At 35.5% G+C, this 16,881-nt stretch overlaps 1 protein-coding gene across 4 annotated transcripts in view; it reads right to left on the bottom strand.

Annotated features, from left to right (window-relative positions):
* Positions 1–16,881, bottom strand: part of ROS1 (ROS proto-oncogene 1, receptor tyrosine kinase) — a 142,082-nt gene that overhangs the window by 54,161 nt on the left and 71,040 nt on the right. For all 4 annotated transcript variants that reach the window (XM_045391634.3, XM_065543247.2, XM_015448589.4 and 1 more), the window contains 6 exons: positions 16,240–16,445; positions 15,064–15,350; positions 11,433–11,609; positions 2,686–2,888; positions 1,035–1,179; positions 25–257 (listed from right to left, as the gene is read on the bottom strand). In XM_045391634.3, the coding sequence (XP_045247569.2) occupies positions 25–257; positions 1,035–1,179; positions 2,686–2,888; positions 11,433–11,609; positions 15,064–15,350; positions 16,240–16,445 (1,251 nt within the window). The remainder of the gene's footprint in view (positions 1–24; positions 258–1,034; positions 1,180–2,685; positions 2,889–11,432; positions 11,610–15,063; positions 15,351–16,239; positions 16,446–16,881) is intronic.

Genomic DNA, 16,881 nt, shown 5'->3' on the forward strand with positions numbered 1-16,881 from the left:
GAGTGCCTAGTATACTTACTGTACCTTTAACACATAAATATTTCCACCTGACAGTCTAGTAACAAGGAGAGTGAGCCTTCCATTTGGAAATTCACTTTGTCTTAGAGGAGTTTCAGGAATTGGGGCCAGGTGTGAGATTGCCAACTGATAGCGGACTGATTCTTTAGGTCCATTTGGCTTGTGAGATTCTCTCCAAGATATAATGAGGCTGGTGTCTGACCGCACCGTTGTATTAATGAGTTGCACTGCCTCTGGTACTGAAATAAATAGCAAGGAATGATAAAGGATGCTGCAATAGCACTGAAAGATGGAAAGAAGTAACGGAGTTTGGGTTGAAAAATAAGCATACGGTATGAGCAGAATAAATAACAGATGTCCAGAAAGAAAACCAGCCTCTTCTGCAATGGTAGGTTAACAGGCTGCCTAAAGGGCTCCCACTTATTTCGGCCCAGTGACCAAATCATTCTCTGACTCCAGCTCAAGGATATGGCGAATGGGGAGTAACTCAATTTGGGTGAGTTTTCTGAATAACATCAGAGACATCTGAAATAAATGTCATCACCTCATAATAATCACCACCTCATCAGTTCTTAGAAAACCTTTTTAGACCTATTTTCTTTAAGGCAATACTGTTGTATAACTTTACACCTCAGGCCTCAGTAAAATTCACATAGAAAAAAGGCTTAGTTTTTCTATAGCTCACCACATGTACAGAAACCTATGAGTATCTGGAAAAAGAGTGACACTGTGTGGTGAGACCAAATAATGTGCTTCTTAGTCAAACAATATTGATTTCAATGTTTTACCTCCTAGTTGCTTTCTATTTTGATAGAATATTATTAGTCAACTTCAGGGGTTAGAGTAAGGGTCAGCTCAAAGTTTTCTGCAAACACATTTTTCTTATTAAACGTAAGAAAGCTTACATTGTAAAATTACTTCACATTCAGATTTTAAAAAATAAACATCGATGGATGTACCCATCACATGTATCACAATATTCTGCTTGAGAAACCCACACCAAGCCCATAACTCACCTCCATTTTTAGTTTTTCCCCAAATCTCTTTTCCTGGTGGTAAATGTTCCAAAGGATCTGAATAATAATTTTTTACAGCTATCTGTATCATGTATGTTGAAAATGGTTGTAAATCTTCAATAAGAGCTATACTGTCCTGAAATTCCTGTAATTGATTTTTTAAAAATCAATATCTTATTCTTGACATTTTATACAAATTGGTAGAAATTATTTAATCAAAGAGAGAACAAAGTTAAAGGCTCAAAAAAGTTAATTTATTTTAGATTCTGGATTATTAATGATAATACCACTGTGCAATCTACCCAGACTCGAGTTGTTCAATATTTCCAAGAATAAGTACCAAATGATTGGTAGCCCTCAGTAGGTTTTGTGGTATAAATCATTTCACAGGGGAAATTAAATTCCTAGAAGAGGATACTATTTCACTAACATTGTATTAGAAATTCAGCAAGATGATAGAAAACATGTGATACATATGTGAATACAATAAAAGGTTTTTATATAATCTAATCATTCTTAGAAATAAAGTTTAAGAGAGTAAAAAGATTTTCCTTAGACCAGTGGTTCTCAACTTTGTTTATACTTTGCTATCATCTGGGAAGCTTTAAGAAACTACTATGCCTGGGTTCTATTGCCAGAGATTCTGACTGAGTTATCTGGGGTGAAGCCTAGATGCAGAGTGTTTTTTTGTGAAGCTTCAATGTGCCGCCAAGGTTGAGAACCACTGTCTTAGATCACTGTTAATCAATGGGAAGGCAATAAGACAGATTAAATTTAATTACAGACGTGTCCAATGCTGCAAGTCCAATCTTGACCAGCCAAATGATCTAACCTATCTGAAATTACTCATTTTAGAAATGTGTAAAAATGGTTAATTAGACAAAATTAAGGAAGTAATGAAAAATCACATACACTTTATGGGAAAGCATATAGTGTTTAACGTCCAACAGTTAGTCAATTTCACCTTTTGAATAGGCTAAATAAAGCCAAGCACAAAGCAAAATATTGGACATATGTGATTCCATCACTAAGACAACTGAAATACTAATGAATGTGTTTCATCATTCAATGATTGAATCATAGTGCCAATTCATTCAAGAAATATCTAGTGAATGCCTGGACGGTGCCAATGACTGTGCTAGGTGCTAGGCATACAATAATGACTAAAAACAGTATCTGCATAGCAGTATATCTCTCTGCAAATAGGAAACAAAAGAAAAACATAATGTACAATTTTCATATTAGATAAATGCTATGGAGAAGAGGTATAAGGCAATGTTCTTTCCATCCAACTCATTTCTTACTCCTCAATCTTCAGTCTGCTCCATAGGCCACAAAAATAAGTCTCTATCATTCTCTCCGAGGATAATTAGATAATCAGGGAGAGGAATAAACCCAATTCTTTCTGGACACTCAGAAAACTGTTACCATGGCAATCCATCAATGGACAAGAGTTGATATACTTCCTTGAAGCTTAACTTACTCCCAGTCAAGAAAACTAGAACACAATGTTTTGATGAATCATTAGCTGTAAAAAAGTTGCATACTAGTCCACTTCAGAACATACAGGAAACACTTTACTATGGCTCATAAATTTGTATCAAAAAAGAACATCTTGTGAAAAGACAAAGACCACTAGTTCCAATCTTACCAGAATTCTATATTTCAAGTCAGAGCTGTTTTTCCTGTCATTAACTTCTGCATAACAAACCAGGTATGTTGGAGTAGGGCTGGTGATGCCATACCATGTGAGGGTAGTCTTGGCCAGAGGTAATCTGATTGTGAGACTAGTGTTAGTGGCATTAAGTATAGTTGGTTCCACAGTGTCTGAAGCTAGAGACAGAAACGCTTTATCTAAAATAAGAAGAAACGAAAAGATTAAATATCTATACATAAATATATGAGAGGAAAAGCAGATTTTTTAACAAGAATAATATCAAAGGTTAGAAAGAAATTTGTAGAGCACACATAACTTTTGCTTGAAAAGATAAATATGAAAATGATTTGAAATAACGTTCTCTTTGAAGAAACAAAACCGGCTGCATCTTGATGCTGTGTGTAGTATGTGTAGTATGTATTGCTACCGTCTACCCAACATCCTCCTCCTTTTCTTCAAGTTCATATATATCTGATATCATTCAGGGCAGCATGCTGGGAGGAAAAACTGTTTCTAAAGTTTGATTGCCACCCAGACAATCATGTGACACGGTCTGGTTAGTCAGATCTGCTTATCACTGTCACACACCTCTGTCCTTCACCCTCCCCCAACACAGGAGGTGGACACTATGCAACAGGAGCAGCAGCCATCTTGTGAGAATTGAATAAAAGACTCACTAAGGAAGTTTGGGGAAAGATCAAGTCCAGATGCTTGATGGCACTGTGGAGCTCCCTAGCCACCACTTACAACCAAACACATTGCACGCTGCACAACTCCAGGGAGCCCCAGTCATGGAGGCTACAATGGGAATGGTCTGTTCTAGACCAGTGCAGTAGCACAATCATACTGCAGGCTTAAGCCTCAAAAAATCACGAATCTGTCACTTGCACCTGAACACAACTTCTTGACCTATTCAGTCTAAGTCTTGACGTAAAATATCACCTAAAAATGCAGCATAATTACATAATATGCAAATAACTCCAAATATGATTTTAATATGAAATCTAACAATCTTACACCAGTTAGCCAACTCTTTAACTCGTTGTGCGTGGCACTGTGCTATCTGGCTCCTGCCCGCATATCCAATCTCTGCTATGCAAAGCCATCCTTCACTCTAACCACAGTACACTATCTACACACTGCAGGACTTCTACCCCTCCAACCCTTCACATAGGTAGTCTCTTCAGGTTGGAATGATCTTCCCCATCTACCTAACCTTACTTAAGGCTCAGTTCATGCATCATTTTTCCTGGGAAGCCCCTTCTGCCTTCCTATTCCAGGTAAAGGACATCTCCTCTCTGTCCTCACTCCATTTCACATGTTCTTCTACCAGTGCACTAGCCACATGTGATTTTGGTTTTGGTTTTCTTTTGCTGCTTTCTTTCTTCATCTAGCACTAGAATGTAAACATCTTTGGCTGAGACTGTGCTTGATTTGTCTTTGTTCCCCCAGAGCCCCAGGAGGGTGCCTGACATAATTAGGTATTTAGTAAGTGTTATCGATCCTTACGGATTCATACTAGCCACATATAAAATACATCCTTAGCATTCAACAAGTAAGAAAATTAGGGGGTAAATGTCTAAGTGGCAAATAACTTGATGGAGCCAGCTCCTTCACTTACTAACTTTTTGGTCTTGGGAAGGTTACTCCAGCTCTTCTGTAAACAGAGACAATGGCCTGCTTTAGAGATATTTATATATTACTCTATCCCTAGCACATGGTGAACACATTAAATAAACGTTAGCTATTATTATCATCATTACTGAGACTAAAATGAAAAATTAGAGAAAATAATGCTGGTCTGGTCTGGGAATTCCAAATATGAATTCCAAAATGCAGGGAAAAAAATGTTTAAAATTAGAAGTACATCTAAAATCTCCAACAACGGAGAATACTCAAGGACACTGTGAACCTAAGTTTGAGGACATTTGGAAAGTATGGGGGTTTGGAGATGGATAACCTTACTAAAGTTACAAGATGAACTATTCTCCAGTTCAACCAATATTTATCCAATAATATTCAGTTTGTACTGATTTCAGATCTGAACAGAGAATGGGATACACATGTGAGCAATGAGAGCAATTATCTAATTCAAAGGTCATTGGGAATTTTGTCATTCTTTTATTTGACTGATATAATATGATATGTTGAAGTGTCAGAAACATTATTCAGGACAGAAAGACAGGTTTTTCCCTTACATTTTTTTTAATCCCATATATTTTGAAGATAATTGAATGCCTTCAGAAAAAAAGGACCAAGGTAACTTGTAATTGCTAAAATTTCCAGCAGATGGAGGTAAAGTACTCTTAATAATGTACCTAGACACTAGCAACATAAAATTGACTCCATTTTTTAAAGAAAATGAGTATTAATCATATTCTTAATGAGTTCCAGTTTAAAAAAAAAAAAAAAAAAAAAAAAAAAAAAAAAGCTCATGCTACTCTTAGGACTTCATTTTGGAGTGTGTTCCTATATGGGGCTGGGGGGAGGTTATGTGTGTGTCGTTCAACTTCAGATACTGCATGGACTTCTTCTTTTTTTTTTTTTTTTTTTTTTTTTTGGTAAGACTTTATTTTTTAGTGCAGTTTTAGATTCACAGCAAAATTGAGAGGAGTGTACCAAGATTTCACAGATGCTCCTTTTCTCGACACATGCATAACTTTTACCCCTACCAAAGTGGTACATTTGTTACAATCAGTGAGCCTACAATGACATCATTATCACCCAAAGTCCATAGTTTACTTTAGAGTTCAATGTTGTATTGTACATTTTACGGGTTTGGACAAATGTGTAATGACCTCTATCCACCATTATAGTATCACACAGAATAGTTCCACTGCATTCAAAGTCCTCTGTGCTCTATTCACCACTTATTCCCCCATCCTTCTGGCAACTACTGATCTTATGACTGTCTACATAGCTTTTACTTTCCCAGAATGTCATATAGTTGATATCAGCCTTCCCCAACTTTGTTCTTCTCTTTCAATACTGTGCTACCTATTCTAGGTCTTTTGCCTCTCCATATAAACTTTAGAATCAGATGTTAATATCTACAAAATCACTTTAGCTGGAATTTTCATTGGGATTTTATTGAATCTATACATAAGTTGAGAAGAAATGACATCTTGACAATATTGAGTCTTCCTATCTATGAACGTGGAATATCTCTACACTTATTTAGTACTTTGACTTCTTTCATCAGAGTTTTGTAGTTTCTCTCATATAGATTTTTATGCATATGCTGTTAGATTTATACCTAAGTATTTCATTTTCTGTGGGTGTTAATCTAAATGATACTGTGTGTTTAATTTCAGATTCCACTTATCCATTGCTGGTATATAGGAAAGTGATTGACTTTTGTATATTAACCTCATGTCCTGCAAACTTGCTATAATCACTTATGAGTGTCAGGAGTCTTTCTGTCAATTCTTTCAGATTTTCTACATACATGATCATGTCATCGGTGAACAAAGATAGCATTATTTCTTCATTCCCAATCAGTATGCTTTGTATACCTTTTCTTGTATTGTTGCATCCTGTGACTTCCACTGCAATGTTGAAAAGAAATTGAGAGAGGGAACATCCTTACCTTGTTTCTGATTTAGTGGGAAAGCCTCTAATTTCTCACTATTAAGTAATGATGTTAACAAAGTTTTTATAGGTGTTCTTTCTCAAGGAAGTTACCCCTATTCTTAGTTTGCTGAAGTTTTTTTCATCATTAATTGGTGTTGAATTTTGTCAAAAGCATTTTCTGCATCTATCAATGTGGTCACCTGATTTTTCCTCTTTGGTCTGTTGATGTAGTGGACTATATTAATTGATTTTCAAATGTTGACTCAAACTTGCATAGCTGAGATAAATCCCACTTGACTGTAATATAAAATTATTTTAATATATTGCTCAATTTGATTTGCTAATATTTTGTTCAGGACTTTTGCAATTCTTGCAATATTTAAGCGAGATACTGGTCTAAAATTTTCTTTTCCTGTAATATATTTGTCTAGTTTTGGTTTTAGGGTAATTCTGGCCTAGAATAAATGCATTCATTGGCCTAATTGGAAGTAGCCCCTCTGGTTCAATTTTCTGAAAGACATTGTAGAGATGGTACAATTTTCCCATAAATGTCTGGTAGAATGCACCATTGAATCCATCTGGCCCAGGTGCTTTCTATTTCAGAAGGCTACAATTATTGATTCCATTTATTTAATAGATGTGGACATATTCAGATTGTCTATTTCTTCTTCTGTGAGTTTTGGCATACTGTGTCTGTAAAAGAATTGGTCCATTTCATCCAGGTTATTAAATTTGTGAGCATAGAGTTGTTAATAGTATTCCTTGATTATCCTTTTAATCTCCATGGGTTTTATAGAGATGTCCCCGTCTTCATTTCTACTATTAGCAATTTGCATCCACTCTCTTTTTTTCTTAGCCTGGCTAGAGGCTTATCAATTTTATTTATCTTTTCAAAGAACCAGCTTTTGGGTTCATTGATTTTTCTCTGTTGGTTTCCTGTTTTCAATTTCATTGATTTCTACTATACTTCATTTTTTTCTTTTGTTTTAATTTTGTTTCTTCTTATTATTTTGGATTTAATTTACTCTTCTTTTTCTAGTTTCCTAAGGTAAAAGCTTAAATAGTTTTAGATCATTTTGTCTAATGCATGCAGTCAGTGCTATAAACTTCCGTCTAAGCACTGATTTTACTGATTCCCATAAGTTTTGATGTTTTGTTTTCATTTTTAGTTCAAAATATTTTTAATTTGAGATTTCTTCTTTTACCCATTTGTTATTTAGAAATATGTTGTTGAATCTCCAAGTGTTCTGAAATTTTCCAGCTATTCAGTTATTGATTTCTAGTTAAATGGCATTGTAGTCTGAGGACAGATATTGTATGATTTCTATTCTTTTACACTTGTTAAAGTGTATTTTATGGTCCGTCTTGTTGAATGTTCCATGTGAGCTTGAGAAGAATGTTTATTCTGCTGTTGTTGGATAAATTATTATTAGTAGATAGATGTCCATTATAGCAAATTAATTGATGGTGTTATTGAGTTCATCAGTATATCCTTAGTGATTTTTTTTGGCTGGATTTGCCCATTTCTGACAGATAGACATTGCGAAGTCTTCAATGGTAATAGTGGCTTCATCTGTTTCTTGCAGTTCTATCAATTGTTGCCTCATGTATTTTGATGCTCTGTTTTTAGGGACATATGCATTAAGGATTATGATGTCTTCTTGGAGAACTGATCCCTTTATCATTACGTAATGTCCCTCTTTATCACTTATAACTTTCCTTACTCTGAAGTCTGTTCTGTCTGAAATTGTTTCTTCTTTCATTTGATTAGCAATAGCATGATCTACTATCTCCATCCCTTTATTTTTGATCTATATGATGTGTCTTTACACTTAAAGTGGGTTTCTTATAGACAATGTAGAGTTGAGTCTTATTTGTTGATCCACTCAAACAACCTCTGTATTTTAGTTGGTGTATTTAGACCATTGATGTTCAAAGTGACTACTGATATATTTGAATTAGTATCTACCATATTTGTTATTATTTTTCATTTGTTGCCCTTGTTCTTTGTTCCTACTTTTGTCTTCCACTTTTTTCTGACTTTGGTGGTTTTAACTGAGCAGTCTAAATGATTCTATTTTCTCTCCTTTCTTGGGAATCAGTTATACTTTTTTAAAAACACTTTTTAGTGATTTGTCCTTGAATTTGCAATGTATATTTACAACTAATTCAAGTCCACCTTCAAACAACACTATACCACTTCACAGGTGTGCAGTACCTTATAATAACAAAATAATACCAAGTCCTCTTTTCTATCCCTTGTGTCACTGTTGTGATTCATTTTGCTTAATATAAATATACACATATATATGCACACATACATGCATAAGTGGATATAATTGAATATATTATTGCTATTATTATTTTCAACAAACTATTATCCATTTGGTTAATTAAGAAAAAGAAAAACTTTTACTTTACCTTCACTTATTTGTTCTCTAATGCTCTTCCTTTCTTCATGTAGATCTGAATTTCTGACCTGTATCATTTTTCTTCTTTCTAAAGAACTTCTTTTAACATTTCTTCCAAAGCAGGTCTACTGATAACAAATTCTCTCAATTTTTGTCTGAGAATGTCCTTATTGCTCCTTCTCTTTTGAAGGATAATTTCACAGGGTACGGAATTCTAGGTTAGTGTTTTTTTCTCTCAACATTTTAAATATCTTACTTTTCTCTCTTCTTGCTTATATAGTTTCTGAGGAGAAGTTGGATATAATTCTTATCTTTGTTCCTCTATAGCTAAAGTAATTTTTCCTCTGGCTTCTTTCAGAATTTTTTTTTTTATCTTTGGTTTTCTGCAGTTTGAATATGATAGGCCTGGTGTAGATTTTGGCATTTATCCTTCTTGGTATTGTTTGAGCTTCCCATGTCTGTAGTTTGGTATCTGACATTAATTTGGGGAAATTATCAGTCATTATTGTTTCAAATATTTATTTCAAATATGTCTTCTGTTCATTTCTCTCTCTCATCTTTTTCTAGTATTCATATTATACCTATCTTACACCTTTTGTAGTTTCCCCACAGTTCTTGAATATTCTGTTCTGGCTTTTTTCCTTTTTTTTTTTTTTTTTTTTTTTTTTTGCTTTACAGTTCTGCAGGTTTCTATTGAGATATTTTCAAGCTCAGAGATTCCTTCCTCAGCCACATCCAGTCTACTTTTAAGTCCATCAAACATTCCTCATGTGTTACAGTGTTTTAATCTCTAATTTTTCTTTTTTTCCCTCAAATATCCATGTCTTTGCTCACATTGACCATCTGTCCTTGTATACTGACTACTTTATTCATTAGAGCCCCTAGCATATTAATCATAGTTGTTTTAAATTCTCAGTCTGATAATTCTAACATCCCTGCCATATTGAAATCTGGTTGTGATAGTTCCTCTATCTCTTCAGTCTGTGTTTTACGCCCTTTAGTATGCCTTGTAATTTTTTCTTGACAGCCGAATATGCTGTACTGGGTGAAAGCAAGTGCTGTAAGTGGGCCTTTAGGAATGTGGTGGTAAGGTGTAGGGGGAGGGGAGGCATTTTATAGTCTTAGATTCGATCTCAGTCTTCAAGTGGGTTTTTGCTTTGCTTTTCAAATGTGAACTTCACAGGTTCTTTTCGTTCCCCTACCCCGCTTAGGTGGGACACGATGGCTGGAATGGGTTGGGGTTGGGCACTTCTCTTTGCCCGGTCAATTAAGCTCTGATAAAACCCAAGCAGGTCCAGCTGTGGTTAGTGTAGCTTGAATGCAGACCTTGTTAAGAAGAACAGAATGCTCTGGTGCCTTTCAAAATTTTTCCTTTTCCCTTTCCTCCGTGGGAAGCACAAGGAGATTTTCTAAGAAAAAAACCAGTTAAAGCTCCTGGAGGTAAAACTTATAAAAGTGTGAAGCCCCCTATAACTGGATCCCCTTCGAGTTTCTACTCTCAGAGTTACCCAACTGAGCCTCAAGCAATTCATCAATTACTGTTTAGATTTTTCTACCGCTAACACTGCTTTCTAAAAAGGTTTTAGCTCATGGGTTTTTGCTCTGGTAAATTACAATTCTCTGTATTTACCAATCTGTCTTTCCAACTGGGGACAGCAGTTTGCTCTGTGACCTCATTTCTCTTGTGGATCCAAGAAGAGCTATTAAGTTTTCAGTTCGCTCAGCCTTTTACTTGTTTTTGGGTGGAGTGGCAATTTCTAAGCTCCTGGGCCAGAAACCAGATGCCACACGAACCTTTAAAATTTCTCAAATTTCTCAAAGTGAAAAATAAATTATTTACAAAAATACAAAGTAGGCTTTATTTATAAATTTTAACATTTTTCAATTTACATGTTTTATAACTGAAAACATTTAAACAAAGGGAGTTTATGTCATTTATATCTGTCCCTCTCCAGAGGACAGTTATATTTAATTTAGAATGACATTTGCACCTTAGTGGCAAACAAAGCCTTGACAAAATGCCAATGAGGCCATGCAATACTGTTTTTGTTTTTGTTTGTGTGTTTTTTAGATTTCAACAATGTTTTATGATGACTGTCAGTAGAAAATATATAGTCAGTTCTGCTATAACATGATACATGCCTTTCTAGGAATCATTGCGGTATACAAATCACACAATAAAATTCACAGTTTATAGGAAAAGTAGGATGAGGGGCATAACACTAAAAACAGTAACACTTTTTTAAAAAAGATAAAAACTCAATAAAAATGGTAGCACAGTCTTACGTTAAATAGTACTACATATTATAATAGTATATATTAATACTTAATGATTTGATACATAATACTGCATACTGCATAATAACACAAGTATGACCCATTACCTTGAAAACACGGTTGTATGCAACACTTTTTGACACCACTGGGAGGCCTAAAATATCAGTAAAGGAGAAAGAAGAGAAAGAAGAGAAATTATGGGACTGAGAAGAGAAAGAGGACAGGCAGACAGAACAACAGGACGTAGCTTTCCCATGACTACAGTTGCCCACCACACCCTGAGCTGTGTTTACACATAGAAGTAATTTGTGATCCAGGAAAAACAGCAATCACAGTGCACACTAAAGACTGGTAGAGTTTGGAGCAAGGATGAGAGCACAACAGAGGGGCTAACGGGACAGCTTTGGAGAAGGAGACATAATGAGATTTTTCGGACCCTAAATTGGGAGAACAAGCTGATTATGAATGTGACTTTATTACCTGGAAAAGGCTGCATAACTGAACTGTAAGCCAAGATATGCCTACTCCTTAGGGCCTTCACCTGGGAGACGATGGCCCCATTTCCTTTCTTTGCTTGATAAATCCGTGTGCTGTCCTTTGCTGTGATGATCCAATATATAAAATCTCCATCCACAGTTAAGCTAGCAAGGGTTTTTCCTGCGGTTAAAAACGTAAAGAATATAAAGAACAAAATAAATATCTTACATTTTTTACTCTAAATAATACATGAAATTATTTTCCTATATATAATTACTAACTTTTGAATCTATTATTTCAATATGAAAAAAAAAATCTTCATTTTATGTCATTTGGCTAAGGGTTTTAGAGGTGTTCTCTCATTTTAGCACCATATCAAGTCAATCAGGTAACTACTATTATTACCAACATCATTTTGTGGAAAGGCAAACTGAAGTTTAAAGGAGTTAAATAATCTGTTCAAGGCCACCAAAGGGCAGACCCAGGATTTAAAACCTACCTATGTGACTCAAAATCAAATAATGCCAACCTGAGGGAAGTATTAAATGATAGGCATAGGGCTCAGTGCCTTTCTCAATATTTTTATCAATGGTTTGGAATGAATGCATAGCAAACACATTTATCATCTTTGCAGATATTATGTGATTATCACCATCACTAGCAGGTTCAGTTACAGCCTTGAAATTCAAAAATATCACAACAGAATCAGGAAATTGATTCAAATTTGATAGGAACAAATGTAAAATCCTAAATTTAAGTTTCATATCAATTCTGTAAATGAACAAATGAAAGGGATCTGGCTTAATAATAACAAATGTGGAAAAGACTATGGTCTTTCAATGGCAGGTATCCTAAAGATCTGATTCCACTTTTGGCTACAGCAAAAAGAAGACCTTCATAGTTAAGAGTCTCCCTTCACTGATGAGAACACATTGAGAGTGAAGTGTCTTTATGGGGGCAATATTTAAGAGAATATTAACTAGCTGAAATGAAATCATGGGAGGGTGACTAGGGCAAAGATTTAGATGCCACATTGCCTGGGGAGCAATTGCAGATACTTGAATTTTTCCTCCAAAGAAAATGCTTGATTCCAGCATGGTGGCTCATGCCTATAATCCCAGCATTTTGGGAAGTCAAGGCAGGCAGATGGCTTGAGCCCAGGAGTTCAAGACTAGACTGGGCAGCATAGGAAGACCCTATCCCTACAAAAAATACTAAAATTAGTGAGGCATGGTAGTGTGCACCTGTACTCCCAGCTTACTTGGAAGGCTGAGGCAAGATGATCACCTGAGCCTGGGAGATGGAGGCTGCAGTGAGCCATGATTGCACTACTGCACTCCAGCCAGGGCAACAAAGTGAGATCCTGTCTCAAAAAAAAAAAAAATGCTTACAATGAGCTACAACAGTTATCTCTACATAGTTGAATGGCTATCATGTGGAAAGTGATTAAATTATTCTTTGTAAATTTAGAGGTAAGAACTAAGACTAATGAATGGGAGAAATGAAGAAAAGACTGGCTAAATAAAAGAAAAAAATCCAATGTTCAGAATTGTCCAAAAGCTTAAACAGACTTCCTTATAAAGTAGCAGGTTTTTTTAAAGAAACGGTTGTTTAAGCATGACTATTTTTAAAGAAAAAAATTCTTACAACATCATAACATCTAAATGATCTCTAAAATCTTTCTAATTTTCTAATTTTAGGATTTTAATTACAGGTTTATGAAAAACTGACCATTTTTATACATATATAATGGTCTACTAGATAATTCTTCTGTCTTGTGTATCAAATGTTAAAGAAGAAAATTATTCTGACACTTGTTAAAATGATAAGAAAGACTTTGGTCAAGACAAGAGCAATAGTGCACTAGGAAAGACAAATATTGCAACGTAACAGATAGTTGGGGTTTTTATAGCCAAAAAACTGAGTGAGGAAGTCATTGGGTGGAGAAATATTAAGAGATGGCATCCAGGATAGGGCAATGCTTGTTGAATTAGCCTAATGGGATTCTTGTTAAAGGCAAGCCAAGAGCCTAAACAGGATTCTTACTTAAGTCAGACCAATGTCCATCAAGGGTGGGCAATGAAGAACTTGATCGGGTATCAGTGGTAGGGGGTTCTCTCTAAACTGTAGGATTCTTGCTAAAACTGAACTCAGCAAGGATGGACACATGAAGACCAAGGTTAAGGCGTAGTCAAGAAGAGGACTCAGAGGAGCATAACTACATTTTGATCAAGGAAAGGGTTTTGTCACAGGTTTAACAGAAACAAGTAACATACCTAAGGAGGAATCATTCAAAACATTACCTTTATCATTAAATCTATTTAATGATAGGAATTATTTCTAAAAGGCCTTGTTTCTAAAAGGCCTCTAAACATAGGAATTGTTTCTAAAAGGCCTTGGTTGACATGCCAACAAAACCTATGTACAATTATAACACATACACACATATTTGCAATTTCAAAACTTTACTGTATAACCCAGCAATGACCAATAGAACTTTCAGTGATGATGCAAATGTTTTATACCTATGTTGTCCAACACAGTGGCCATTAGCTATTTGTGGCTTTTGAGCACTTGAAATTTAGCTAGTGTGACTGAGAGATTAAATGTTTAATTTTATTTAATTTTTTTTTTTTGAGACAGAGTTTTACTCTGTCACCCAGGCTGGAGTGCAGTGGCACCATCTTGGCTCACTGCAACCTCCACCTCCTCAGTTCAAGCAAGTCCTCCTGCCTCAGCCTCCTGAGTAGCTGGGATTACAAGCATGCACCACTATGCCCAGCTAATTTGTGTATTTTTAATAGAAACAGGGTTTCACCATGTTGGCCAGGCTGATCTCGAACTCCTGACCTCAAGTGATCTACCCACCTCGGCCCTCCAAAGTGCTGGGATTACAGGCATAAGCCACTGCACCTGGCCTTAATTTCAATTAATTTAAACTTAAATAACCACATGTGGCTAGTGATTACCACACTGGGCAATGAAGAGAAATTTTAAGAGTATATAGGGTATTTAGAGTATGTATTTTTTTCTGTTGAATTACTCCTAATTAGGAGACTTCCAAATTGTACTCGACTTTCGAATATTTATTCTACAAGCATTTGAATTTCAACAGATAGACCCAAGTATTGACCAATTCATGTTGAAAGTGGAATCTATGGGATCATCAAAGTGGAAATAATTTAGGATAGCGGGAAGGTCATGCATGTTGTAGTTAGACCCAGTTTCAACTTCTACTAACTGTGGCCCTTGGGAAAAGTTACCTTACTTTTCTCAGCCTCAGTTTCCTCATCTGTAAAATGAGGATATTAGTACCTACTTCACTGAGTCATTATGAAGATTAAATAAAATAATGCATTTAGTACATGCTAAGAACATACAGTTAAGATCATTAAATTGTAGCTCTATTATTAATTACAATTTTTTAAAACACAGATTTAGAAAATTATGTGAATGCCTACATACAATTTTCCTGGAAACAATTTGATTTGAATTCTACAGCACTTGGCATGGTACAGAGCAAATATCATGTGTGTATTCTTTTGAGTATATGGGGAATGCAAGCTCTTTTTAAATGCAATTGAAGGAGCTGCTCTTATTAACAAATATCTGTGCACATACATCAGCATCTTACCGAGCATAGCAGGTACTGTGATAACTCTCCAACAATGACAGCCTTCCAGATCCATTGCCCAGATCTCTTGTGCTTTGGTAAAGTATATCAATGGTTTCTCTAGGTTAGAGGTATCAATAGCCATTGCTCCACTTAACTCAAATTCAGTCACATTGCAAGAACATTGATTCCTTTTGTTTTGTTGGTTTGTAGCTGTGGGTTGCAGAATTCGGTGCAAGGTGCAATTGATAATACTGTAGTAGAACATCTGGTAGCCAAAACTGGAAACTTCTGTCCAATACAAGCGACTATAGAGGAAAAAAAAGTCCCCCCAACTTAATGAGTAAAATACATCATTTCAAATATTGGTTTCTAATGCAGAGCAACCATTCCTAATGACTGTGAGGGACAAATGGAGCCTTTGGAGAGAGCATGGTCACATTTTCAATAACCTTTTTCTGAGATGGAAGAAGTCACAAGAAGTCTAACTTGTAGCATTTCCAATGATTTCTCAATAGATGTGTTTACAACTAAAGTCTGGGAACATAATGACCTTAGGTGCTATATTAAAAGGCCCACTTAATAACTGAAATATAAAATGTATTTGCATAATTTTCATCAATGTCCATCTCTATTCCGCTCCTCTCATGTCTGTTTCTGCTTCTTAATACTAGTTAATGATCTAGTTTCAAAATAGCCTATCCCCATGCTTATGGCACAAACAGAAATGTATCTTTCCAGCCTGGGAAACTGCTACTTAGGTGCTAAAAGGAGACTTTAAAGCTCACCTTGTGAGGATATGAGTTAAACTAAGATGGATGAGCACAGAATAACTTTTGCTGTGCAAGACATGCTGCCCATCTGTTCCTGCTCATCTCTTGCCACCGTGTCAATCCTCTTCTTGTCCTTGCCAACTGATGATGCTATTGCATTCACTAGTATAAAAATCTGCTATTGTTTCCTGTTAGGTAATCAGCCTAACTTTGTTAGTCAAATTGTCAGTATGCATTAAGTTTACATAGTTGCGGTTGTGGCTCTTAATTTACAGGAAGAATTACTTACTATAATATAGTGAGCCAAGAGCCCTAAGCATCTTATTTTCCCATAATTGTCTTCTACTACTAAGTCAAAGACATTCCATTAAATATGTCTCTATCTCTTTCATCACAATATAAAAAGATACTTGCATTTACATACCTTAAAAGAGGATATACAGAAAAAGAAATTATTGTTGAATTCCTATTGTGAATCTTCACCTCTCTGGGGTATTTCACCTTGTGTTCAAGATCAACATCAAATATTTGCATTCCATTTTGTGATTCTTTGAGTGCAAAGTAGAGGTGCCTTGAAATCCAGTCAATTGTAATAACTGTGATATCAAAAACCAGTGAATCTCGGAAAAGCTTAACAACAGGTAGAGAACACAGCCAAGAAGAGAGTTGTTATTTTTTTATTTGGAGACTTTTCTATATTCACCCATATCATTTGTTTACTGCACTTCTCATTTGTAATCCCAAACCTCAGCGATCTGGATAGTATACCATTGTAACATGGGTCCTCTTCTCACATTTTTCCTAACTGATTCTATCATGGCTTTAACTGCAATCTACAAACCAGTGCTACAAATTTATACCTTCAGACACGATCTGTAATGAGTTACTGATTCAAATATTAAACTGCCAACTGAACATTTCCATATGAATTACCCCAGAAAACTGACTTCATCACCCACGCCAAAACCTCTTTTTCTCCTGCATTTTATATTTTTATGGATTTTCAACACCTACCCAAGGAGCTAATCCTGACAAATATGGTCCTCCTTGACTTCTTCTTCTCATT

This window comes from Macaca fascicularis, chromosome 4 (assembly GCF_037993035.2).
Source record: "Macaca fascicularis isolate 582-1 chromosome 4, T2T-MFA8v1.1".
Classification (NCBI taxonomy): Eukaryota; Metazoa; Chordata; class Mammalia; order Primates; family Cercopithecidae; genus Macaca; species Macaca fascicularis.